The sequence below is a fragment of the Rattus norvegicus genome, chromosome 2 (genome assembly GCF_021556685.1).
Source record: "Rattus norvegicus strain SHRSP/BbbUtx chromosome 2, alternate assembly SHRSP_T2T, whole genome shotgun sequence".
Lineage (NCBI taxonomy): Eukaryota > Metazoa > Chordata > Mammalia > Rodentia > Muridae > Rattus > Rattus norvegicus.
The window spans coordinates 174630894-174656430 of record NC_141535.1 but is presented as its reverse complement, the minus strand read 5'-3'; the positions used below and the strand labels follow the sequence as shown (position 1 = coordinate 174656430).

The 25537-nt window shown below is 44.4% G+C and overlaps 1 protein-coding gene across 15 annotated transcripts in view; it reads right to left on the bottom strand.

Annotated features, from left to right (window-relative positions):
- Positions 1–1109: 1109 nt before the first annotated feature.
- Fcrl5 (Fc receptor-like 5) overlaps positions 1110–25537 on the bottom strand; it is a 31947-nt gene continuing 7519 nt past the window's right edge. For 2 of the 15 annotated variants that reach the window (XM_087633381.1, XM_087633370.1), the window contains 10 exons: positions 24722–24979; positions 24183–24467; positions 21979–22260; positions 20488–20772; positions 15565–15672; positions 13394–13421; positions 11956–12038; positions 11686–11754; positions 11273–11375; positions 1250–1801 (listed from right to left, as the gene is read on the bottom strand). In XM_087633381.1, coding sequence (XP_087489507.1) covers positions 11290–11375; positions 11686–11754; positions 11956–12038; positions 13394–13421; positions 15565–15672; positions 20488–20772; positions 21979–22260; positions 24183–24467; positions 24722–24979 — 1484 coding nt within the window. In that variant the 3' untranslated portion in view covers positions 1250–1801; positions 11273–11289. Of the gene's footprint in view, positions 1802–11272; positions 11376–11685; positions 11755–11955; positions 12039–13393; positions 13422–15564; positions 16397–20487; positions 20773–21978; positions 22261–24182; positions 24468–24721; positions 24980–25537 lie in introns of those variants that run through there. The other 13 variants (XM_087633413.1, XM_087633406.1, XM_087633434.1 and 10 more) reach the window with 11 other exon arrangements.

The following is a 25537-nucleotide window of genomic DNA, read 5'->3' as shown; positions in this document are numbered from 1 at the left end:
CAACACAGTTCCACATGACAGCATAGTGCCTGGTGTTTGTGACTCCCTGACATTCACACTCTAGCCCTGCAGCCTGTGAACAGGCGATCCTAGGTAGAGAATATAGGCCTTTAGATTGTGGATCATTCGTGTGGGGGAAAGAATCCTTAGCGGTGGGAGTCTAATCATGTGAATTGTTACATTCATATGAGTCCTTAAACTCAGACACTTTCCTTCCTGTGGTCAGAGTGAGGTCTGACTCTGAAGGTTGATAAGAGTGTAACACACTCGGTAATGAGGACACAGGAAGTGGGAGGCGGGAGGTGTCACTCCCCCAGAGCAGGTGACTTCTAAAAACTAAAGCAGACAGGAAGCAGATTTGCCCCTCAGTTCCAGAGACACACATTGCCCTTCCGAACCTTGAGTTTTGCCGGTCACACCGAGCTACAGAGCTGCGAGTCTCTATCTGTGCTGTTTGACGCAGCCGTTTGGGGTAGTTCACTATAGTATTAGTAGTAAGTACTGTCTATAGGAAGGTTTTACGGACGGAACACTTGTGTCTGTTCATCCTTTTAAGTTCTGGCTTGCAGTGTGGTGCTTTCAGAGTGGAGCCTTTTCGGTAATCTGCCCATGATGTGACTAGTGCTTCTCTGAGGCATGAAAGTGATGATTTTGTTACCATGAGGAACATAGAAAGAAGACATCTGTCTGCTTGCCACAAAGGAGCTCCCGTTAGAAACCTAACAGGCTAGGGTAGTGCAGGACCCTTTAATCCCAGCTCTCAAGAGTCAGAGGCCGGTGGATATCAGTGAGTTTGAGGCCAGTCTGGTCTATATAGCAAGTTCTAGGCCAGTCAGAGCTATGGAAAGAATCTATGTAAACAAAAACAAAAAAGTTCACCACTTGGGGCTGGGGATTTAGCTCAGTGGTAGAGCGCTTACCTAGGAAGCACAAGGCCCTGGGTTCGGTCCCCAGCTCCGAAAAAAAAAAAAAAAAAGTTCACCACTGTTATTGGCCTTTGACCACTGCTGGGGGATGAGAGTCAGTGTTCTTCAGGGGCACAGGTCCTGAGAGGTTACCCATGCTTCAGCAGATGGTGTCACATCCGTGTACACGCAGGCAGCACTAAAGAGAGGAGCAATGGCTCAGTGGTAAAGAGCACTGACTAATGTGCTTTGTAAAATGGCGTATGTTGCAGCAGGACGGGGTGCCTCAGTGGGCCCATGCTGAGGCATCCCCAACCCCTGAGGTACCAGCCATATGACAGATCTAGTTTAAAATAAGGTTTATTTGGGGACATGAGAAGGGGGTTGAGAAGGGAGTAGAGGCAGAGAAAGAGGTGACAGAGAAGGACAGAGAGAGAGGAGAGAATAAAAGAGAAGAGGCCAGCCAGGAACAGGTGGAGGGGGTAGGAGGGGGAGGGAGAGGAAGAAAGAGGCCAAAGAGAGAGGGGGGGGGGGCAAGTGCCAAACAGTCCTTTTATAGCAAGCCAGGCTCTTACCTGGTAGTTGCTAGGTAACTGTTGGGCAGAGCCTAGAAGAAATGCTAACATTCTTCCATTTTGGTTTAATTAAAAAAATTAGAAACAAGGAAGAGGCGATGGTAAAGCAGGAATAGGGTCATTGTGATCTTTAGTTGCTTCCTTCTGACTTTGGGGTGACGTGTTTCTGGAAAACCTAAGAAAGTGGGGATGGGGATGTTGGTCCAGTCTTAGGAGAGTTGTCTGTTTCATTGCTGTCCATGCTCTGTGGGACCATCTGTGGGCAGGAAAGTGCAGGCACAGTAGACTGAAGTAGCTGCAGGTTGCTTCTCTGGAGCTGTCCTGGATGTAGATTTTGAATAAATAACTGGACTTGGCAAGATGCTGAAACACACACACACACACACACACACACACACACACTGAAGGCAGAATAAAGTTAAGTAGGTTTGGAAGAAAAACTTTTTCTTAGGTGTACATTTGAAACCCTTAGGCCTTGGTGGTTGAGGTGAATGGAGTCCCAGTCCCAGGGAACAGGAGAGGAATCCCACCTCTGGACTAGGTGACAGGTAGGAACTTAGGCTACTGATTGGCAAGTGTACTTATTCGGATGGAGTCTATTTGGTCCATGAGACGTAGATCTGAGTAGGTTTCCTGGAGGTTATAAGTTTATAAAGGAGATAAATTTGTCAACAACACAGTCTTTAAGGTGAGCCTAGGGAAGACAAAACCCTTTTGTGGAGTAGAAGGGGCAAGAAGGGATTTTTTTCCCTCTGTCTAAATGTGTATTAAGAAACTCAAAAATCTGACCTTGTGAATATAACAGTTGATCATGTAGATTTAACATGAGAGACACCTTACGTCTGTAGTTACAAGACAACTGAAGGAAACCTCAATTTGAACTTGTGATTATAAAAGTGGATTATGTGGTGGAATGTTTTATTAGAGTTGGGCTAATTTATCAGAACTCTGTCTTGAACATTTGAAGTCTCAATCTCACAGTGCCATAGCCGGGGGCAGGAATCTGAAGCACTTTGTATGTTAAATCAATTTTTATCTAAGTTTGTGTGTCCTCTAACCTTTAGAATTGCCAACCTTAAAACACCTTTCTAGACCCTCATTTAGATCTTTATAAACTTAAGCCTTTTATCTAATCATTTACCATGAGACATAAAGTTACTCACTGGGGAGTAGCCATCATTTCTTCAGGTAAGTAGCAAAAGGTTATATCTGCAAAAGGTTACATGTAAGACTTGTGTATCTTTTATCACGAAGCCAATGAGCAAGGCAGACCCATCTGCCTTTTTGATAAGAGATCTGGTAGTCTTAACTAGTTAACACATTGACGAATGAACTAATACGCTGGTGAATTGCCTTAGAGTAAGAAGCTAGGTCAATGTAATCAGAAATCTGGGAAGAATTAATTATAGTCTAGATGTCATATATTAATTAAAATGACAGAGGTCAGTCTATAGTCCATGGCCTCATCATCAGCTCCTGCTTCCTGACCTGCTTGAGTTCCAGTCCTGACTTCCTTTGGTGATGAACAGCAATGTGGAGGTGTAAGCTGAATAAACCCTTTCCTCCCCAACTTGCTTCTTAGTCATGAGGTTTGTGCAGGAACAGAAACCTCGACTAAGACAGTAATATTAAATTACGTTACTACTTAGCAAGGTAGGATAGAAATCATATGAAAATCTTATCTTAATTGAAAAGTGTCTTTGGAGACCTTTTTTTAAAAGTCAGATTGTTCTCGAGTAAGAAGCCGGTGAAGTGGGGACTGCCCATAACAAAGACAAGTCAGTGTGACTGCCTTCAACCAAAACTGTAGCTCTGCCCCTCCCCCACCCTCATCAAAGGCGGTGGAAAACCAGTTACATCCTAGAGTGGAACAGCGTCTATTTACAGAAGCGTGGCTGTGTTTCAGCAAAGAAACACTTTTCCCTGGTAGGCAGGACATGATGTGCATGTGAAGAGATCTCTCCCTGTCTCCACAGGCAGCCTCTGCGGCTGTGCGGGTCTGAGCGAGTCTGAGCGGTGCTCGGCTGCCTGTGTCTGGAGGAATCTAGTAACCGCCAGGCCCTTCCTTCTGGCCTAGAGCTGGTGCGGACCAGAATGGAAAAAAAAAATCAGAGATAAATTTTTTTAGGAGATAGAAGCTCACAGGTGGGGAGCGAGAACAGAGTGAGTTAAATCTGAAGAGTTCTTTTAGAGTCAAAGGAGCGGGAAGCGAGAGTGAGAGAGCAAGCTAGCTGGATCAAGGGTAGGAGTTGGGGAATAGGAGGAATAAAGAGGTTTGGAGTGAAGGTAGGGAAGAGCTGTACATAGGAAAGCTTCCGTTTTCCAGATTGCTGGCAACAGTTGTAAATGTTCCTTCAAAAGTGTCGTTAAGTGGCCATTTAGAGATACTATCTAGTGGGTATTGGGGCCAAACTTAGTGTGTGAGTTGGGCAGACTTTTAGTCCAGGAGGTGTCCCAGCAGGGAGCCTGGAAGGAATGGTGAAGATGAGTTACCCATTTAGTGAGAATAGAAGTTACTATTCCTATCTCTAAGCGTCCCGGGGATAGACTTAATAATCAAGCATGCAGCACAGGCTACCTACATTACCAGGTTGTCATGTGACAACTAGGGGCTGGGGGAGTTGGTGCCCTAGAGAGACTGGATCACCCGCTATTCGGATTTTCCAGCAAAAAGAGTAATTGTGTCTCAAGAAGAGAGAGGCTTCACCCAGGGGAAGAGGTCCTAAGGCAGGAGGGTCAGTGAGAAAGGCTAACAATGAAGACTGTGAATATCTTGGTCCCCAAAGACACCAGAGGGTGACTGGGAGCCCAACAGTCCTCCCTTGGGACCAGGTACTGTTTACACTGACCAATGGGGTAGCTTACCAAATCGCTAATGTTTGGATGGACAGATCTAGTTATCCAATGGCTGGAAAGTACATGTGGCAGAGAGATCATGAACCTTCGAGTTTAAGAATCCATGTTATGGCATCATTGATATGTTTTGTCAAACGAGGTATGATGTGACAGGATGGGGTGTCTTAGTTTGACCATCCCTTCCCTGAGGGACCAGCCTATGGGTCTAGTGTAAAATAAAGTATGAGAAGGGGGTTTGAGAAGAGAGTAGAGGCAGAGAAAGAGAAGGACAGAGAAAGACAGAGAGTAAAAGGAGAGAAGAGGCGTGAGCACCCACACACAGTCCTTTTGTAGCAAGCGAGGTTCGTACCTGGCTGTTGCTAGAGCCTAGACGAAATGCTAACACTGACTGTTCATACAGAGGACCAGGGTTGGATTCTCCACCGCCCTCACACAGACATACATGCAGGCAAAACACTAAAACAGATTTAAAGAAACCAATACATATAAAAATAAATAAATAATAAATAAATAAATAAGAAATCATGATTAAAAAAAGAAGAGAGCCTGTGAGATTGAGAGAGAAAGGTGGTGGAGGGTGGGAAACAGAGGAGGGGCTGCAGACAGGAGCAGACTTGATCTAAATGTATCGCATGTATTTAATACAACATTAAAAACATATTTAAATGGTCAAATAAAAGTGAATAAAGAAAAGAAAGAAAACCTGGCGATTGTTAGCTCTCAAAGAAACATGGGAAAATGGTTAAATGAGGCCTATTTAACCTATCAAACCTGGCCTCTGACCACCAGTCTCCCTAAGTCCTTACTCACAAGTACCTGCTACAAACTTGTCCTGGCTGGCATACCCAGTCCTCTATCCTAAACCTCTCCATTTCCTGAGCTTGGCTTTCCTCCAGCTTCTCTTGTCTCCTATGTAACCCAGCCATGTTGGCTACGTGCCCTCTGGGCTTCAGGCTGATTTTTGCCTGGCTCTTCCTTGGTCCCATTTTCCTCTTTCACTTCTGTCTTCCTATCTCCTCTTATGACTGGGTTCAGTCTGCTGGCCTTGTTCAGTCTGGACTCTTCCAGATGCCTCTGGCTGTTCGGTCCCTCATATCTATAATAAGCCTTCTCCTCAGCCGCATCTGGGAGCACACATGTCCTCGTTTTCCTTCACTTGGTGCTGAAGCTGCTGTAGCAGGTGTAAGTTCCTTTGCAAAGAACTCAGTCCATCTGGGCCAAGCTGCTGATTTGACTCTCCTAAGGTATGGACGGCTGTTTCTGCTGGCTCCTGCCATCCATCAAATTTGACTCCAAATTCTGGTGTCTGCCTCTTCGTGTGCTTTTCTCCTCCTATTCTCTCTATGTACCTCATTGACTCAGTGTCTCTCTGGCTCCTGGCGCCTTCCATACCCTACCTGGGCATATTTTTTTGTCTCTTTGATCAATTACATCCACATAGATAGGCACTGCTCTACTAAAGACACTTACTCTCTCCCTCTCCCTAAAAGCCTCAGTCTGCCTTTTCTGCTGCTTCCTCTGCTCTCCTCAACTGGATTCCTGTCACCCTCGAGCTGCCTGCTTTGTCTACTATTATTCCAGAAGCCACAGCAGTGTGCCAGGCTGCTCCTCTTGCCCTACTGGGCTCCATTCCTGAGGAAAAGAATGTCTCATCTCTGTGGTTTGGGACATTTCTTTTGGAGGAGTCTCTCCGTTTTCTTGGGGACACACAGAATTGAAATCCTTAAACCTCTGTTCCATTTCAGCTCTTTTCTTCTCAGTTCTTTTCTGGAGTTTCCTTACCTCTCCCTAGAAGCTGCAGCCCTGTAGCTTCCTTAAGTCCTCCTGGGACCCATGACCTTTCCTTTGCTTTTTCTTGGGAGGTACCTGCTCCCAGCTCCTTCCCAGAGCTTCCTCTAAGAGCTGCAGCTCTGTATCTTCTTCCATAAGCCTACTTGGGCTTCTGTGATTCTGTCCCATGTCTCTCAGCTCCCTTCTGGAAGTTCTGTAGCTTCCTTAAACCCTCTGGGCCTCATATGACCCTTTCTCTTGTTCTCCTCAGATTCAGGGATTTTATTAAAGCCTCACTGTCTTACTCTAAATGGCTTGGCCTCAGTACTGCTCAATCAGTAGGGCATGCTCAGCTTATACCACCGCACCAAACAAACAAACAAACAAACAAACAAACAAACAAACAAACAAACATCCCCAAATCTCGTATGTCTAAACTTTCTTTGCTCTACACTTTACCTCTTATCTCTAAAGTTTTTCTACTTTCCACTCATAAACAACCTTTATCCCTATAATTTGTCTCCTCTTAAAAAAAAAAAAAGATTCTCCCAAGACTATACTGGAAACTCTCTCAGGGTTTGTAGGTTCACTAGGTATGGTTAAAAATCTGTAACAAAATTTAGCTTAACACATGTGATAGAAGGGCTTATAGTTAAAAAAAATACCCTATACCTGGGTAATCTAAATATAATGTTCTATATTTGTGACTCAACTCGTGTTTAGAATATTCTCTGTATGTAATTTAGATTCAAATCTTGTTTTAAAAAATAGATCTCCTAGGAAAATAGATGCTTTAAAGTAGCAACCACATGTCTGGCAGCCCATCTTTACCAAAGTTAAAAAGGAGTGCATGTCCTAGATGCACAGAACACATGAAACTCAAGAAAGATGACCAAAATGTGGATGCTTCACTCCCTCTTTAAAAGGGGAACAAGAATACCCTTGGGAGGGGATAAGGAGGCAAGGTTTAGAACAGAGGCTGAAGGAACACCCATTCAGAGCCTGCCCCACATGTGGCCCATACACATACAGCCACCAAACTAGATAAGACGGATGAAGCAAAGAAGTGCAGGCTGACAGAAACAGGATGTAGATCTCTCCTGAGAGACACAGCCAGAATACAGCAAATACATAGGCGAATGCCAGCAGCAAACCACTGAACTGAGAACGGGACCCCCGTTGAAGGAATCAGAGAAAAGAGTGAAAGAGCTGAAGGGTTTTGAGACCCCATATGAACAACAATGCCAACCAACCAGAGCTTCTAGGGACTAAGCCACTACCCAAAGACTATACATGGACTGACCCTGGACCCTGACCTCATAGGTAGCAATGAATATCCTAGTAAGAGCACCAGTGGAAGGGGAAGCCCTTGGTTCTGCCAAGGCTGGACCCCCAGTGAATAGGATTCTTGTGGGGAGGGCGGTAATGGGGGAGGATGGGGAGGGGAACACCAACATAGAAAGGGAGGGGCTAGGGGGATGTTGTCCTGGAACCCGGGAAAGGGAATAACATTTGAAATGTAAATAAGAAATACCCAATTTAATAAAGATGGAGAAAAAAAAGGAGTGCATGTGATGTAATTTCACTACCATCTTGGTTAAGGTGACCACGTGGTATAAGGCAACAATTATACAACTTCTCAGTTCTACCGAGACTTCTGTTTATTATTGCATCTCCCTTTTAGACAAAGGAGGCAATAGCAGGGCTTCTAAATATTCAGACGAGGATGAATTTTTATGTGATAATAAGTTCCTAAGATTATGAAGTCTGTGATGATAAGCTCTGAAGGTTACACAGCCTACTCAGGTGAACAGAAACTGTTTTAGGGATGTATATTTAACCACTCATATCTTTGCTAACTGCTCAACACCAGGCCTCTACAACATTAAAATAATAAACAAAATATGCTCAATAAATAAGGTTTATGGATTCTGCAGAGGTTACCCATAACTGGCTAGACGTGTGTCTAGCCTCTGTCTTTACTGACTTTTCTAAGTTTAGTTACTTGGATAAACAGTCTTCTAAGAAACTGATATTCTGTAAAGGAGCACCAAGAAAGGATAAAGCAAACAAAGAGGTTTCTGATCTCTATATGAACTGTCCCTATGGTTTTGTAAAGTTTCCAGTCCCTCTATGGAACACACCTACAGCTCAAAGTTTTATTTCGATGCTAAAGGATCTTCAGTCAAATCTTCAACACAAAGTTTTAAGGCTCAAACTTAGCAGAGGTAAAGTTGTACAATCCCGGTGTCATAAAGCTACTAACTCGTAAACTGTTAAAGATTACTAAGACATGCAAGTTAATGCCCACCCACCTTATAAATGATCAAATTCCTTAATGTACTCAAAACCATGCACATGAGCCATGTTAAGTACAAATGTAATTCGTTTACAGGGGCAAGCTTTATTTAGTATTCAATATGTTTTCAAGGTTAAGCCTTAAAGACCAGTAAATAAAAACATGAAACAAGTACATTTTGTTTAACTCATGAATACACGATAGATAATGGTCCTCAAACTCTTCAGAGATCTGTAGAAAGGATATCTTATGTCTGTATGGATGAGGCATCTGTCAATAATAAATCTGGTGGCCTATAGCTTGGGCAGGAAATAGGAGGTGAGACATCCAGGAGGAGAGAGAATTCTGGGATAGAACCAGGCTCAGGGAGATCTGCCCAGGAAGATGTGAGGAGACAGGCTCATGGTACCTGAGTGCAGGTAACCGGCCACATGGTGGAACATAGTTTAAAATAATTGGGTTATTTTAGTTATGCTTTAGTCAGAGAAGATCTAACAACAGACTTAATGGTATGGCCAAGGTCTTTGTAAATACATTTTGATTCTGAGTCTTATTTTTGGGAGCATGGGCTGGGAAGAAGAACCAGGACTTAACTTCTACAGAGATCTGCTGAATGCGGCATTTAAAATGTTTAATTGAAAAATATTCCCGTGGCAGACAGAACTGCAAGCTCCTAGAAGCAGCCCTAACATCTCAAAAGAAGATGATGGGACACAGATGACCTCACTGGACTGCTGGAACACACATCACTGGCTGGAACTGCCCATGCCTTACCTACCACCAGGGCCCTGCACAAATTATGGATGACATCGAGTTGACCACTCTACTCTGGCTTGCCAAAGTGGGTCAGTTTCCCCAGGTTCCTCCACAGAAAGAGCTCTCAGACTTTCTGGGTCTGGAAGCCAAAGGCCAATGCTGTCCTGTGTAGCAGTGAAAGATATAGTGCTGTCTGTCTGTCTGTCCTGTGTGACAACCAACAGTTATCTCTCCCCTCAATGAACCCACGGAGACCCCAGGAGTCTAGAAGAGCTGTCCAGACAGTCATTCTCTGTCATTTTACTTGGTCCATACATTTGGATAGTACTTCCTGCTATAATTTATCCTTTTCAGGTCTCTGCTGATGTTGATAGCTAACTCTAGCTTTATGTTAACAGCGGCAGGCACCCCTCAAGGCTGCAGCTACCATTTCTATGTAAAAACCAGCATCAGGACTCACTTTTCTATAGCTACTAGGTCTCTGGCTCAGAGACAAAGTCACAGTTTACCACACAGATAGAGAAGTACAACAGGTTTTAATCAACTTTACAGTTCCTTTATTTAAAGGAACTTGCTTTGCAATAACTGCCCTCAATAATCAACCCTTTGTGTCCCATGGTAAATGGTCAGTTGGAACGAAAAAGTCCAGCATTTTTATAAGCTATGCGGGTCTAAGAAAGTAATTTGTAAAAAAGTCTGTAAATTCAAGTAGTGGTGATGTGAAAGCTTGAGTTGAGTCTAAGAAGATAATGTAAGGTGTGTAAGTGCAAGTTATAAAGATATAAGACAGTGATTTAAAGGGATGACAAGTGTCTGGTATCTCTCTCTCTCTCTCTCTTGTGTGTGTGTGTGTGTGTGTGTGTGTGTGTGTGTATGCATGTGTGTATGCATGTGTGTGTGCATGCGTGCGTGTGTGCGTGCATGCATGCGCACATGCATACACGCGCACGCTCTGGTTATATAAAGACTTCTAAAGTTAGCAGTTTTAACATTAACCAATGGAGTTTTGACAAGCTACTCATCCAGCCCTGGTAAAGCACTACTGCTCTCACCGTTACAGCTCAAAATTGTCTTCCAAGCATAGGCTCAACCTTCTCAATCATGCTAAAGCATCTCTGACTATCTATATATCCAGGCCTCTGGATAAATAGGAACAGTGTTGATGCCTTTAACTCAGAACCATAACATCAGGGTCCCAAGCTTTGACTCTGACTCACAGGCGTGAGGCCACTGCTTTTCCTACAACGTGGATTTCAGTACAGACTGCAAACAGTGGTGATGCTAATATGTCTAAAACACTTGTCTTTTTGAAAATTTAAAAACTATTCTTGTAAGCTTCAGGAAGTCATGACTTGCATCCACTTGTCACAGGTCAAATGGACTCCAGAGAATTACTCCTGTCCATCAGCAACCTAAGTTTTCCCACCTACTGCCTACCCCTGGTTTGAGGGCTGCTCCCTAACCCCACTACCAGAACTGTGGGACTGGAAGTTTCAAGTATACACCCAAAATAAAAGTTTCCCCTAAACTCCTTAACTTTACCCTCTGTCCCTGTCTATATCTGTCCCAGCAGGTCCCAAACAGCTGCAGACTGCTGCAATATTGCCTGCAATGCGTCAGCCCCAGTGTTCTTGCAACCTATGCGCCAGGCTGCATTTCCCTAGCCCCATATGTTTCCCAGCTTGCCCTCTTCTCCCCATTCCTGGCTTTGACCAATATTCCAGTCCTCTTGGGCCCCGATGATTCCCCAGTTTCAGCAGAAAGTAGTTACAGAGGAGATTACATCACCCGTTATCATTAGCAAAAAGCCCGGAATGTCAAATCTCAAACTCAGGACAACCGGTTAACTTAGGTGCCCATTTAACATATCAAAGCAGACTCTGGCCACCAGTCACCACCCTCCCCACCTTCCCACCCCCCCACCTCCTCACCCTTCCCACCCCCAACCCCCACTCCCACTGCTTGCTCTGCTCCTGAAACTCTCTTGGTCTCTTTGTCCCATCACCCCATGGCTCAGTTCAGTCTGTCGGCCATATTTAGCCTGGGCTCTGTCAGATCCCTCTGGCTGTTCTCTCCCTCATGTCTACAGTAAACCTTCTCCACAACCATACCTTGAAGGAGACATGTCCTAGTTTTTCTCAGCCATCTGGCACCTTGATCTTGGGCTTTCAGACTCCTTAACTGTAACAAATGTTTGTAGACCAGCTGCCCGGTCTACAGGGTTCTGTTTTAGTAGGAAAGTAGGGATGACAACCCTATTCCACCTCATAGGTGCTGACACAGAAACTCAGAGACGAGGGGACTCTGCTGTGGTTTTGTAGCTCAGGTTATCCTGAGTTCATCCATAGACAGTGGAGAAGCCATTAGCACTACATGGTGGCTTTGGTTTAACTCCAAACAATGTAGGTGCAAGTTAAGGAACTCTAGGGTCCTCGTGAAGAGAGGCTCTGTGCCTGGCTGGCCCAGACCTGCTGAGAAGTGAAGGCGAGCAATAGCAGGGAACAGAGGGGCCCCTCGTCTTTACCTGCACGTTTCGGTTTCGGTTTCGGTTGAGTTCTCCGTATTTCCGTGTAAATCACGGCTTCTTTAGGGTCTATTTAGGAAGAAGGCGACGTTTCAGAGGAAAATAAGGAGCTTCCCTCTCTTCTCAGCTGCCCCCCCCCCATCCTGCCAGTTTGTTCTCCAGAAGGATTATACCCCGCCCCCCCCCCGACTTTATCATCTTCCTGACCCTGCTCCAATATGTATCCTGTGATTTCTGCCAAACCAGAGACCAGAGGGCTCTTGTCCTCACCATTGCTGTACACTGGCTGCAGTTCTATACAGGCTGGCATGTTATAATAGGTGGGCTCCTGGGGTTCTGCATCTGAAGGACTCCTGTAAGATATGGAAACACTGATGTTTCCCCAGAGGGAGTAGTGATCCCTCCTAAGGAGTTTTCAACCAACGTTATTTCTGTTTCTATGTTATGTCCCCATGGAATAGAAGAGGCACGGTGACAATACTTAGAAGTATTTAGTTCTGTTTTGTTCCCATTTAATATGTGTAAGCAATGAGTGTTCTATAAAGTGAAGTGGCTTACCACCACCACTTAACTAGAAAAGGGGAAGGTTTAAAATAGGCCTGAGGCCCCTTTCAGAGATGTCAATCTCATAGAAACAAAGACCTAAGGAACTCCTGTGGTTTGCATGCGGCCACTATGGGAGGAGGCTCCATGGCAGTTTGTGAGCTGTGGAATGACTCTTAAAGTGAGCATTCAGTATACAAGATGGTGGCATGGTGGCAGTCTCTTCACAGATCCAACTTCTTGGCAGAGCAACTCCTCTAGGTGTGTGAGATACCGTGCTCCATGTTCTTGGCTGTCATTGCAACAGATTTTGATTAAGTGGGCCATGCCTAGAGATTTCTGGGTTAATTAAGCTACGTCATTTCACAATGTGGGTGGATTCAATGTCTATGTGATATGGGAAAAAGAACTAAAAAGCACATTCATGATTAACATGAAGAAATCCAGTTGGCAGAGGGAGACCGGAAGCTTTTCTTCATCATCGAACAAAGAGAACATGTGTGAAATGAAGCCCAGGATGAACAAATGGGAGGGAGGGGGTGCTAGAAAGATTATGAACCACATAGATGGCTGATTTGGGGACTCTTTTCTCAGATGGCTGGCCCTGTTCCACTCTTGAGAGTGATGCCTCCTTTTTAAATAAACTATTTCTATGTATGCCACCTGATTTCAAAGGCGATTTCAAAGAAGATTTCATCTTCCTTCATTAGTATCACCAGGATTTTCATCTAACTTGTCTATTTTTTAAATTAAATTCTAGTAACTTTGTATTGAGCTTTCTTCTTAGCTCGTTTCTAAATTCTTTTATTAATGAAAATAAGAATCTCCAAAGGGAACCTGTCTCCCTGGTAACTGCCAAAGTGGTCATTTAGACATCCAAGCTCACAGTGGTACAAGGAAGTGATTTAATGAATGAAAATCGATTACCACTTGATATGAGAAGGAGGCTTAGCTCCCTGTAGCTAAGGTGTAGGTTCTGGGAAGTGGCTTCCGTCATCCCAAAGGAGGGGCAGCATCAATTGAGAACAACCGACCTCAGCAATATGTGTAGAAATTGTGATCTTGGTGATAATAAGATAATAAGATAATAAGATTTGAGATTCGATTTAAATTTTCTGTCCTATGGGTGTTTACATTACTTCCAGAGATATGGTCAAGTTATTACCTGGACTCATCAGAGGCAGGCTTTCCCCCTGTAAAGAAACACTGGATTTTAGGAACAGGCATCTTTCATGGGGACTAGGAGGCAGCTTAGATGGGGTTCACGTGGAGATTGCCAGGGACTTCTGTTACTGAGATCAGAATCTTTGCTACATACATGGAGGGGAAGAAGGATAAAAACAACTGAAAATTTCCTTTTGACCCAGAGTGAAGGAAGCCTCCTCAATCCATCCTCCCTCAGCCTCAGTCCATCCTCCCTCAACCTCAGTCCATCCTCCCTCAACCTCAGTTCATCCTCCCTCAACCTCAGTCCATCCTCCCTCAGCCTCAGTCCATCCTCCCTCAGCCTCAGTCCATCCTCCCCTCAGCCTCAGTCCATCCTCCCTCAGCCTCAGTCCATCCTCCCTCAGCCTCAGTCCATCCTCCCTCAGCCTCAGTCCATCCTCCCTCAACCTCAGTCCATCCTTCCATAACCTCAGTCCATCCTCCCTCAACCTCAGTCCATCCTTCCATAACCTCAGTCCATCCTCCCTCAACCTCAGTCCATACTCCCTCAACCTCAGTCCATCCTTCCATAACCTCAGTCCATCCTCCCTCAACCTCAGTCCATCCTTCCATAACCTCAGTCCATCCTCTCTCAGCCTCAGTCCATCCTCCCTCAGCCTCAGTCCATCCTCCCTCAGCCTCAGTCCATCCTCCCTCAGCCTCAGTCCATCCTCCCTCAACCTCAGTCCATCCTCCCTTAACCTCAGTCCATCCTCCCTCAGCCTCAGTCCATCCTCCCTCAACCTCAGTCCATCCTCCCTTAACCTCAGTCCATCCTCCCTCAGCCTCAGTCCATCCTCCCTCAGCCTCAGTCCATCCTCCCTCAACCTCAGTCCATCCTTCCATAACCTCAGTCCATCCTCCCTCAACCTCAGTCCATCCTTCCATAACCTCAGTCCATCCTCCCTCAACCTCAGTCCATCCTTCCATAACCTCAGTCCATCCTTCCATAACCTCAGTCCATCCTCCCTCAACCTCAGTCCATCCTTCCATAACCTCAGTCCATCCTCCCTCAGCCTCAGTCCATCCTCCCTCAGCCTCAGTCCATCCTCCCTCAGCCTCAGTCCATCCTCCCTCAGCCTCAGTCCATCCTCCCTCAGCCTCAGTCCATCCTCCCTCAGCCTCAGTCCATCTTCCCTCAGCCTCAGTCCATCCTCCCTCAGCCTCAGTCCATCCTCCCTCAGCCTCAGTCCATCCTCCCTCAGCCTCAGTCCATCCTTCCATAACCTCAGTCCATCCTCCCTCAACCTCAGTCCATCCTTCCATAACCTCAGTCCATCCTCCCTCAACCTCAGTCCATCCTTCCATAACCTCAGTCCATCCTCCCTCAACCTCAGTCCATACTCCCTCAACCTCAGTCCATACTCCCTCAACCTCAGTCCATACTCCCTCAACTTCAGCTGATACTCCCTTAACCTCAGTCCATCCTCCCTCAACCTCAGTCCATCCTTCCATAACCTCAGTCCATCCTCCCTCAGCCTCAGTCCATCCTCCCTCAGCCTCAGTCCATCCTCCCTCAGCCTCAGTCCATCCTCCCTCAACCTCAGTCCATCCTCCCTCAACCTCAGTCCATCCTCCCTCAACCTCAGTCCATCCTCCCTCAACCTCAGTCCATCCTCCCTCAACCTCAGTCCATCCTCCCTCAACCTCAGCTGATACTCCCTTAACCTCAGTCCATACTCCGTTAACCTGGATTTTCAAAGACAGTGGTCTTTAATGATTGCATTTAATTCAATAGTCTTAGATAGGAACATAGAATTGATTGACTATAAAAATGCTATACATTTTAAAGATCAATAATTTACCAAATCCCATTTGGTTTCTGTTTTGACCTCCATTTCTTAGAGTCTTTCTCTTCTTCTTCTTCCTTGGGGAATCTTATGAACATACAAAAAAGCCTTTGCCCTTTGTGAGGTTAGATAAATGGCATCTCATCAAGGTATGTTGTACTCATGTGGCTGTTGGAACAACTTTGTATTTGGTTAAAAGCACTTCTGAGGGACCCAGAGGGAAAGGCTAGGCACCATGTGATGGAAGAGGAGGAGCTGTTGAGAGCCTAGGGATGGTCACATAGTCAGTCTGAGCATGAAGGAACAGCTATGGGAAGGCTGTGATTAGGGAGCCACCCACCTGCTTGTCTAGAGAACCAGCAATATGACAGAAACACTCCAACAGCTGTGATGAGCAGTCCCACAGTGATTCCGGCAATCACAGGAGCACTTCTGTTGTTGGTCATTTCTGGGGGGCAGAGGATATCTAAGCATAAACTCAGGAAGGTGTGGACAGTTTTGGATGGCTCTGAGTCTTGAATCTGATGTTTTAGTGTTGGGGAGGAGAAGAACCTTTGTGACCAGGAGTACTGAAGCTTAGTAGTGACAGATGTGGCACAGAAGATGGCTCACTTGTTTGTGAGAAAGCTTGTCTCTGTATCTAAGGAAAGGCTGAGGGTCATGATAGATTGTGGCCAGAGAGAAGGAGCCCCTAGCTGGTGATTCTAAGTTCTGAGATGCTCTTAAAAGTCTCACTCTCCTGCACCAATTAAGAATCACTTCAGAATACAATGATTTAGAGAGCCATCAGCTCTCTAAAGGATGGACTACTGTTAGCAAATACTACTGTTCTGCTAAAGCTACAGCAGTGGAATGACTCTTGTTTTTGAAAAGCACTTTCCTGTTCAGCCACAGTGAGCACTGTATGCATATTTACTGGTGATGAAAAGTGTATACCCTAAGGCCATTGTCAGCCTCACAGAACTTTCAAGAATGTTCTGCAGTCAGAGAGATGTTGACGGAGACTCCTTCTCCAGAGGGAGCTGAGATGTTTCCCAGGGTAACTTTTTTTTGTGATAAAATTAGTACAGGATTCAGGGGAGGGCTTGTGAGAGCCTCACAGTGAAGGTCCACCATCACCCACCACAGCCTGAGCTTCTGAGACATCCTGAGTATAAGGACAGGGAGGGACCCTGGAACTGAATAGAAACGAAACTTTAGTAGAAGCCTCCATTTTTAACACATGTGTTATATTTACAAGGAGAAAGTGATATTAGAAGCAAATTGAAGTAAATAAAAAAAATCTGATTTAGAATGCTAATGATTCTGATCCACAAGTAGCCTTTCATATACACAAGTATTCAATAGAAGTGTTATATGAATCACTGAAAACATCTGCCAACAAATATACAAAAGACTCATTTTCATTATTAATTAAACATATAATTACATTCTACCGTAAACTAGTTTCCCTTTCACTCCTACAGAGATTGATAACACTGATAAAATTGTGGCAAAGGAAACTGAGGGCACTCAATTGAATGGTAGTTTGACAATATCTACAAAATTAAAGAAATGCGTAAACGTGGAGCACACAGTCTACTTCTCCACATAGGTAAAATGTGTTTACTCAGTGCTTCCAGAGGAACAAGGTGACCACCAACCCAGCCACAAACCTCATGATCTACAATGTTGACCTGCTTTCATGATTGACTCATATAACAATGGCGCAAAAGCTATGCAAGTAACCAATCAGTATTTGGTTGGATTTAAGGCCCACTCTATGAGATGAAACCCATATCTGACACTGCTTTGGTGGTCAAGAGACTAGGAGGAAAGCAAATACTACTGTTCTGCTAAAGCTACAGCAGTGAAGTGACTCCTAACAACATTCCGCTGTGCCCATAGAGTAGTGCCTCACTCAGCTGCTGCCAGAGAAGCTTCCTCTCAACGTAGATGGGAGTGACCACAGAGGCCTGCAACTGTCCAGTGTGCAGGGAATGAGAGACTTTGGAACACTCATTGCTTGAGTGGGATGTCTTCACTATTCCACTCAGGGCTCCAGGAGCCACGGGGAGGAGGAATCAAAAAGATTGTAAGAGCTGAAGAGATGGGTGACTTCAAGCAAACAGTGTCTTCCAGTCCGCCTGCCTGCCACCATGTTTCCCTCCATGATGACAATGGACTAAAGCTCTGAAAGTATTAGTAGGCTCCCCACTTAAATGGTTTCTTTCATAAGAGTTGCCTTGGTCATGATGTCCCTTCACAGCAAAAGAGCAGTGCCAAGACAATCACAGTCAAGGATGGGCCCCATGCCCAGAATCAGATGACCAACACAAAAAGAACTCAGTGGTGCTTTTATAGACTTTTGTTTCAAATTACCTTTTATTGTCTTACTGGTTTTTTGCCTGTGTATTATAGTTTCTAATTTTGTGTTTTTATGTTTTGTGTTTGTGTGTGTGGTTTGTTATGTTTATGTTTCTTGTGCCTTTTCTTATTTATTTATTATTCTTTTCTATGTTTGCTTGATTGTTTTCTAAAGAGAGAAAGAGAGAGAAAGAAAGGGCATGGAGTTGGATGAAGGAGGTGTGGGGAGAATCTGGGAGGGGAAAACCATATATATTTTCAAATATATATTATATAGTGTATGTATGGCAATATATATTATTATAACTATTATAACATATGTAAGTACATGTATATAGCTCATGCAAGAGTTCTATGTTCTAATGTTTCTGTAACACAGTGAAACCTATAGACTGGGTAGATGCATAGAATTTATTTTAAACTTTAAAACAGAAGTTTTATAGCTAAATGCACAAGATGATCCTGTTATTAAAATACTTTATGCTTTATTCCTCAGCAATATAGTATCTGTTAAGTTCAAGCAAATGACAGCAATTTGTGCATATGCATGCAACTCTAATTAAGGGCAGTGGGGTAAATAATAAATAGATAAATAATATCAGGAAAAGAAAGTAGGATGTGACATTGAGAAAAAGAAAGGGGGAAAATAAAAGGAGGCGAGTCAAAAGATTAGAGAGGATGAGAGTGAAAGGAACTCTGTGGAGATACCAACAGGAAGCAGCTTTTCAGCAGCCTGAAGGAGCAGGTGCCATCAGTGCTTGCTTGTGACAACTCTCCTGTGACACTGACCTTGACTGCCTCAAGTCGATTACTGAAGCTTACTAGATCTTTTTTTTTTTAAGTTTACAAAAAGAGATAAGTTTTAGACAAGTTAGCATTACCACTGTTTGTAATCTATACTGAAACTCACATACTCACATCCTTGTGTCGTAATAGAAGTTTGGGAAACAGTTTTGGGTTAACAGCATGAACACGTTTTAAGATGAGCTTAGGGAGCACAGAAACCTTCCGTGGAGCAAAAATGTCAAAAGATTGCTTGATTTTGATTTTCAGTATGACTACAAAACCATGAAAGAGACTTCTTACCTCTATCCAGAAGACTAGATGTGTGTGTGTGTGTGTGTGTGTGTGTGTGTGTATTTAGCACAGTGAGAAGCACTTTTAAATCTATACTTAGAAGACAACCAAAGGAAACTTAAAATTCTGAGGTTGTGTCTATGATATTATCAGAACTCCATTGATCAATATCAGAACTCTGAAATTTTGAAGTCTTAGTACAACAGCAGCATATGGGGGGGGGAGAATCTGAAGCATTTTTTACTCCTTTTACATACTTTAACTCATGTTCTTATTACTCTTCAAGCTTTCACATCCTCTAACCTTTATAACTTGCATGTATACACTTAACTTAAACTCCAAAACACTTTCTTAGATCCTCATAATGTAAGCTTTCATATCCTCAGACTTTACCAAAAAAACCCCACAAAACCCAACAATCCTATTTTGAGAAATCTAGTTCTTCCCTGAATTGCCTATGCTGTCTTTCTTTATTTTCTTTATTCTTAAGACAGTATTACAAAACATTCTCACCTACCCAGGACTCCTGAGCCTCTTTTTCCTTGTGATACAAAACAGTCGAAAGTATTAGACTCAATATTTTTCTACAATGGTGTTATACTGCTTTGAAAAACAAAACAAAACTAAACTAAACAAAACTAAACTAAACTAAAAACCAGCTGGATTTTTACTTTCTTCTAAACAAAGATCCAAGTACAAATACAAGCACATTTGTTCCTTCAGTGGCTCCATTGTGATGTTAACTAGGGCCTAACAATGACCAACCATGATCTGTGTATTGAACAAAATGAGGATCTGACTGATCTAAGGTGTAGCGGAGAATAGATTGATTGTAGTTATGAGGGAGAGTACAGCCAAAGACATCTGGAAGAGTTCAGAAGCAGGGAGAGGAAGTAGAGGACTGCATATGGCCATCAGTGTGAACTGGGCCATGGGAGGAGGGCAGGAGGAGCAAGGAAGAAGGACCAAGAAAGGGGATCAAAAGAGAGAGGGGCAAGCAGACCAAGAGAGGGCCAAGAGCCAAAGGGGTAAAGAAAACCAAGAGAGTGCATGACCAAAATGGCAGGGTTATACATAGAAATGAGAAGCTGGGGGAGGAGAAACTCATGGGCTGGAGAAATTTAGGGTAGGGGCTGGGGTTCTACTGAGAAAAGCCAGGGTGCCAGCACAGGACTCTGTAACAGGCACTTGCTGAGAGCCTAGAGGTCAGCATGTACTCTGGTATGCAAATAGGCACATATCCCGTCACTCTCTAACAAAGGTCTAGAAAACTACATCGTGCAGTAAACTTACATTTGCTTAAATGGGCTCCTAGAAAGAGGCTCATGAAAACCCTAGAAAATTAAGGAACACATTTCCCAGGGAAGCCATTTTCTCGTTCTCTTTCAAATCCAGTCTTCTCCCAACCTACGCTGAGAGTTGTAATTGCTTGGAACTCTTTGGAAAAACTAAGGTCTTGCATAGTGTTTGTTCATGCCACTGTTCTATAAGGAAGTTAATAATTGCTTGTAGAGAACTGGGTGTCTCTGTTGACGTGATTAGCTTGGGAACTAAACACCACCGGGCACGAGCTTGGGAACTAAACATCACTGGGCATGAGGAGGCAGTGTGAGATGACTACACACATTTATTAAAGGATGTGGAGGCCTCTGAGCTAGGCAAAAGTCAGGCCTAGTGAGGGATAGATAAGCACAGACAGTGAGTTTGGCTGAGAAGGGAGCCTAGAACAGGGCTGGGGTGATTATGGTAGGAAATAAAGCTGTGGGGGCAAACTTCCAAAATGGTTTGTTGAGAGGAAAATCTGTATAGCAATGGGTATCAGCAGGAGCCCAGGACTTACCAGCAACAGAGATCCATATAGCCTCACTGTTCTGGGCTCCCAGGCCATTGTCTGCTGTGCAGTGGTAGTTTCCAGATCTCTCTGTGCTCATCGAGAAATTGAAGGATGCTCCTCCTCCTTCTCCTGAGAGTGTAGAGCTGTTCCCCAGGGAGACGTTCTCATGGTAGAACTCATACAGGATATATGGAGAGCCCCTCTGGGATTTACAATGAAGTGTCATCAAGTCTCCCTCAAGGGCCTGAGTCTTCCCACTACTTAGGGTGAGAACTGGTTGAGATACTGGGACTGGAGGAGAGAGAGTGGGTAGATGGTTACTTCTGTTTTGTTCTAATGAAAATGCCTGGTCTCTATGTTACCAAATCTTGGGACAGCTCAACCTTCCAGACTGTACATCAGCAATCTCCTGACTTCCGTGCTGGTCTTTTTATCTGTTCCTTTCCAATCTGCCTTGTTCCTCCTGGCTCCTCTTGTTAGCCAACTCTCCTCAGTTTTACAGAGATGGGGCCTTCAGGGGAGAAGGTCATATTTTGCTGCCATAGGACTGACACCCTTTCCTCAATTAACTTTTTGCTCTTTTGTGTCCCATTTCCTCTCCTGAATTTTAAGCCTCCATGTTTGTCTCTGTTCTCCATTTCTCTACTTAGGGTAGCTTCAGTGCTTTTCTCCAGGATCTTTAACTTTCTAAATTGACATTCTCTTGCAGGATGCCCTCCTCAGGTACTGCCTTCTTCCAGGTACCCAGAACCATCCATTCTATCAGAGTATTGGAAGCTGAGCAGGAGAAGGGTAAGTAAGGAGCCTCTGTGGATGTTAACTGTTGCCTGTTAGGAGCATGCAACCTGACCCTGTTATATGTCATCTGGAGGTTGCTTACTTCTGATGGACAATAGCTTCTCCTTGCTCTATTGCCTGGATATGGGAATAATTTTGCAAGTGCTCAGTGAATAGGGAGATGTGTTGAGGTTTGAGAGCCTTAGAATTTCAGTCTCATGTTAAAACCAACAGGCAGATGTTGGGACAGAGGGAGAAGCCCTCAGCCTCGTGGTGAAGCTCTACTCCATTCTCCATAGCATCTCACTAGGAGACCAAGGGTGGGAATAAGTGAGCTGCTGGGGTTTGAAGACACAGCAGTGTGGTCTGGGTGGGTCCTGAGAATCCTTCTGGTTATAGTAAGATGCCAGGAGGCATTTCCCAAGACACACTGCTTCTACCATCCCTTTATAAAGAGCCATTTCATTTTAACAGAGAAGGACTTGTAATTTACAAAGGGTGTGTTCCTAAATCACTGATCATTTCCCTCCACTGAGTTCCACTGCCCTCAACCCGCTCCATCTACTTCTAAGTCTTTCCTGTTAGTTTTTGACTAATGCTTGTCAGGTTACTTAGAACATTGAATTATTGGAATCTGAAAACGTCCACTTCCACTTGTCTGTGTCAAGTCTACCCTAAGGATCTTCATGTGCAATTTGGGGGATCCCTGGTGACACACACCTTTTATGGTGATGGGAACTGCCCGGCTGACAAAACGTCGGCGACTGTTTTTAGCCTCACAGTAATACTCCCCTGCGTCGCTGACGTTCACCTTGGAGATCTTGACTTCTGCTCCTGAGGACTTTGGAATATTTGCTTTTTTATTCAGCATGTCCCTTTTGTACCAGGAGAATTTGAGGGGCCCTGGGACTCCATTTACTGAGCAGTTGAGTAACAGTGACTGCCCTTCGTACACCAATTTTGAGGCTGGCATGATGTATGTTTGGAAGTCAGCAAGAGCTCCTAAACGAATAAGAATGACATGTGTGAGACTTTTGGCAATGGTGTGCTCATGGGCGAGGGGTGGAAAGACAAAACCTGTTTTACCATGTGGGATAGGGGCCTTATAGTAACATTAGGCTTATCTATGGGAAGTGAGAAGACGGTGGAGACTATGTGTTCTGCCAGCTGAAAAGGCCCCACATTCCTCGAGGACCTTGCCATGGTTATGGAGTAGGACTATACGTTATTCTGCCCACCTGACCTCATGTCTACCCTATCCTGGTAATTCCAGAGCTGTTACCCAGGGTGCATCACTTAGGAAAAGTGGAGGAGGGAAAAAGGAGACTTGGCATCAAACAAAATGGTCTTGAGTACAGTGTTAGTAGCATTGGACTGGAAATGAAACATTGCCAGGAGCAATAAGCTGGCCTCGAGTTGGCACTTCTTAACTTCTCTAGTGTACCTGTCAGACAAACAGAGAGAATAAGTCCAGGATTGACTCACAAAGAAGGATTGTCCATCATGGGAACAGTTTTAGGCATGTCTGGACAGTTCTTTTTGGATTATTCTCCAGTCTTGAAGAACAAAATATGACAGTTGACTAGAGGATGGGAATGTGTATAGTTTAGCCGTTAGGTTGAAGGAGAGACTGTGCTAGGAATAAATGTGATGTGACTGTTGGATAGTGCCCTCTCTTTCCTCTCCAAACTGTTCATCTTTAAATCAGTAGCTACAGGAGCACCCATTTCTTACAACCAAAGAGTAGACTGATAGAGTTTAGTCAGTCAGATTGGTTGCTTAGCAATGGGAGCAGATTCATAGGTAATGCTCTCACTTCCCCTTCCCTCTATACCTAGTACATCTGGGTGTACTAGACTATGTATCCCTTACTATGCTTAACTAGATTTCCTGTGAGATGGACCAAATGCAGTCAGACAAAGCCACTGGCTAGCAACCATGCTTGAGAAAGCTAGCTTATTTTTGAGCCTTAGGAAAAAGTGGTAGTCTGTGCAGTACCATCTCTAAGGGTATCAAGAGAGATCTGCTTATTCCCTAAGACTTCATCTTTTTGTTTTCTGGTCCTTAAGCTGTCTGCACTAAGCACCTTGTGTTCTGGAAACGGGTCTTTTTGGCTGAGTAGTTCATTCAACCCAGTCTAAGGGCTGACTCCATTGTAGGGATGGATCTGATGCTGTCCTGTTCCCCAATTGGTTCTTGATCTGACAGTGAAGAAGCCATGGGCCAATTGGTGGACAGAAGAAATAGGCAGGACTTCTGGGTCCCTGGAGAAAGGGACAGATGCAAGGGAATAGAGACAGAGTTCGCCATGCTTCTGATGGCAAAAAGTTGACCAGTCATGTGAGATCTCCAAATGGTAGGGATGTGTAGCAGGAAGGTGATCAGGGATGTGTAGCAGGGACTAAATGTAACAGAGCAACTTAAGTTTAGGGCAGGTAGGATGTGCAGAGCTGAGAATATTGATAGAGGCGTGCTAGCAATGGGAGTTTAATAATGCCCAGCAGTTGTGCCCAAAAGGCAAGTTGAAAACGAATAACTCTGTGTATGTGTTTTATCTGTGAAGGGAAGCTGGGTGGGGGCTGGTAGTGTGGCCATTCCTGGCGTTATGGTGGGTAGCAAAAGCTACATGGAATATCCCATAGCCCACAGTTTAGGATTATAGTGTTGGAGGAAAAAACTTATGTCAGCCTGAGACCAGAAATGCCTTTATTTAAAGGCATAGAGAGAAAAAACAACCATGTTTTTTGTTGTTGTTTTGTTTTTCTTTCTTGGTTCTAAGCTCATCAGGGATATCCACAAGAGTTGAATAGTTTCTCTCATACAACTTCCATACTTTATAGAAAGTGAGACTAATGACCCAAACTGGTGTCTGCTTCAAAATGGCTTCCAGTCCATGCCTGGAAAAATCTCACAATGATACTCACTCTGCACTGGAATTTTTAACGCTATACTTTGTTTTTCAGTTTGGGAATTCACTGTTTCTGCCCTGCACTGGTACCATGTTGATTCTTCAGTCCATATAGCAGGAATGTGAAACTCTGAGGAGTTGCTGCAGCCTGATTCCAGAGCCTGGAGGTTTTTCAAGAAACAGAACTGGAGCTGGACATTTGACCTCTGTGCAGGGAGCTGGATCTGACAGGTCAGGGTCACTGGGCTTCCATCTATGGGTTGGGAGGGTGTGGCCATCAGCACAGGCCGTGGGAGCAGCTCTACAAAGGATCACAATCATCCCACGAGCAGTTAAATCCTCTGCAGAAAACCCTGAGTCATCCTCAGCACCAGATGTGTGGAGTGCTACCACTCCCCAGGCGCTGGCTAGGAGGTGCTGCTTTTGATTACCAACGTCCTCCCACCCAAAGACTGTGCTTCTGCTCAATGGACTCACAGCCCACCCTTTCTTCCTATTCTCCAACCATAGGAGGCCTGCCCCTGACTAACCTGTTCAGAATCATTGAAGCCATACCTTGGACTTGAACTCTGACCGTATTGGAAGGGGTATACTTCAAATGCCAATTCTTCCTCCCAGTGCACGTGTATTGACCGTTGTCCTCCCGATTTGCATGATGAATATGGAGCTCAGAACTTGGACCAGATAATTCCAGAGCTTTACCATTCTTGTAAAATTTCAGGCTCTCTGCTGCTATGTCTTCCCTTGTGTGGCACCTCAGAACCACAGAGTCTCCTTCGAACACAGCAGGGGGAGCTTGCAGCACCAGAGAATCTGTGAAACATACTGGGTCTACACTTGGTTCATTCTCCCAGCATTAATTCTCTTTCTGAGCTTAAAATAAACACCTGCACTTTGACCTGGACAGCAGAAGGTAAGTTAAAAAGCTCCCCGCATCCCTGTGAATGCAGTCTTGCAGTTCCTTCTCCCATGTTAGCATAGCAGAGTTTCTGAATGTCTTTCGCTCTTAAGGGATTTTAATGACTCGTATCTACTTGCTGGCTTGTCTTTCGTTTGCCCAGTGCCCTCTCTAGTTGAACCGTGGCTGCAGCTACATTTTCAGAAGCCATGGTTTTCTCTCAAGATCCTCAAGATCTTTTAATGAGGTCTCAACTGAGTGCCCTTTATTTGGGGGTATGTAGATTTGTGTGCTTTGGTAGGTAAATGTTCACTGTTCACTGTTCACTACGGGAATCGTGAGGTCAAAGAACGTTACTTTTTCCCCTTCCTTGCTAATAGTGTGTTTTCTTGCTCACAAAATCAAAGGCTGTTTTCACAAGACTGACACTACTTCAACTTTTAAACAGAAGGCTTCAAGACCAAAAAAGAAAA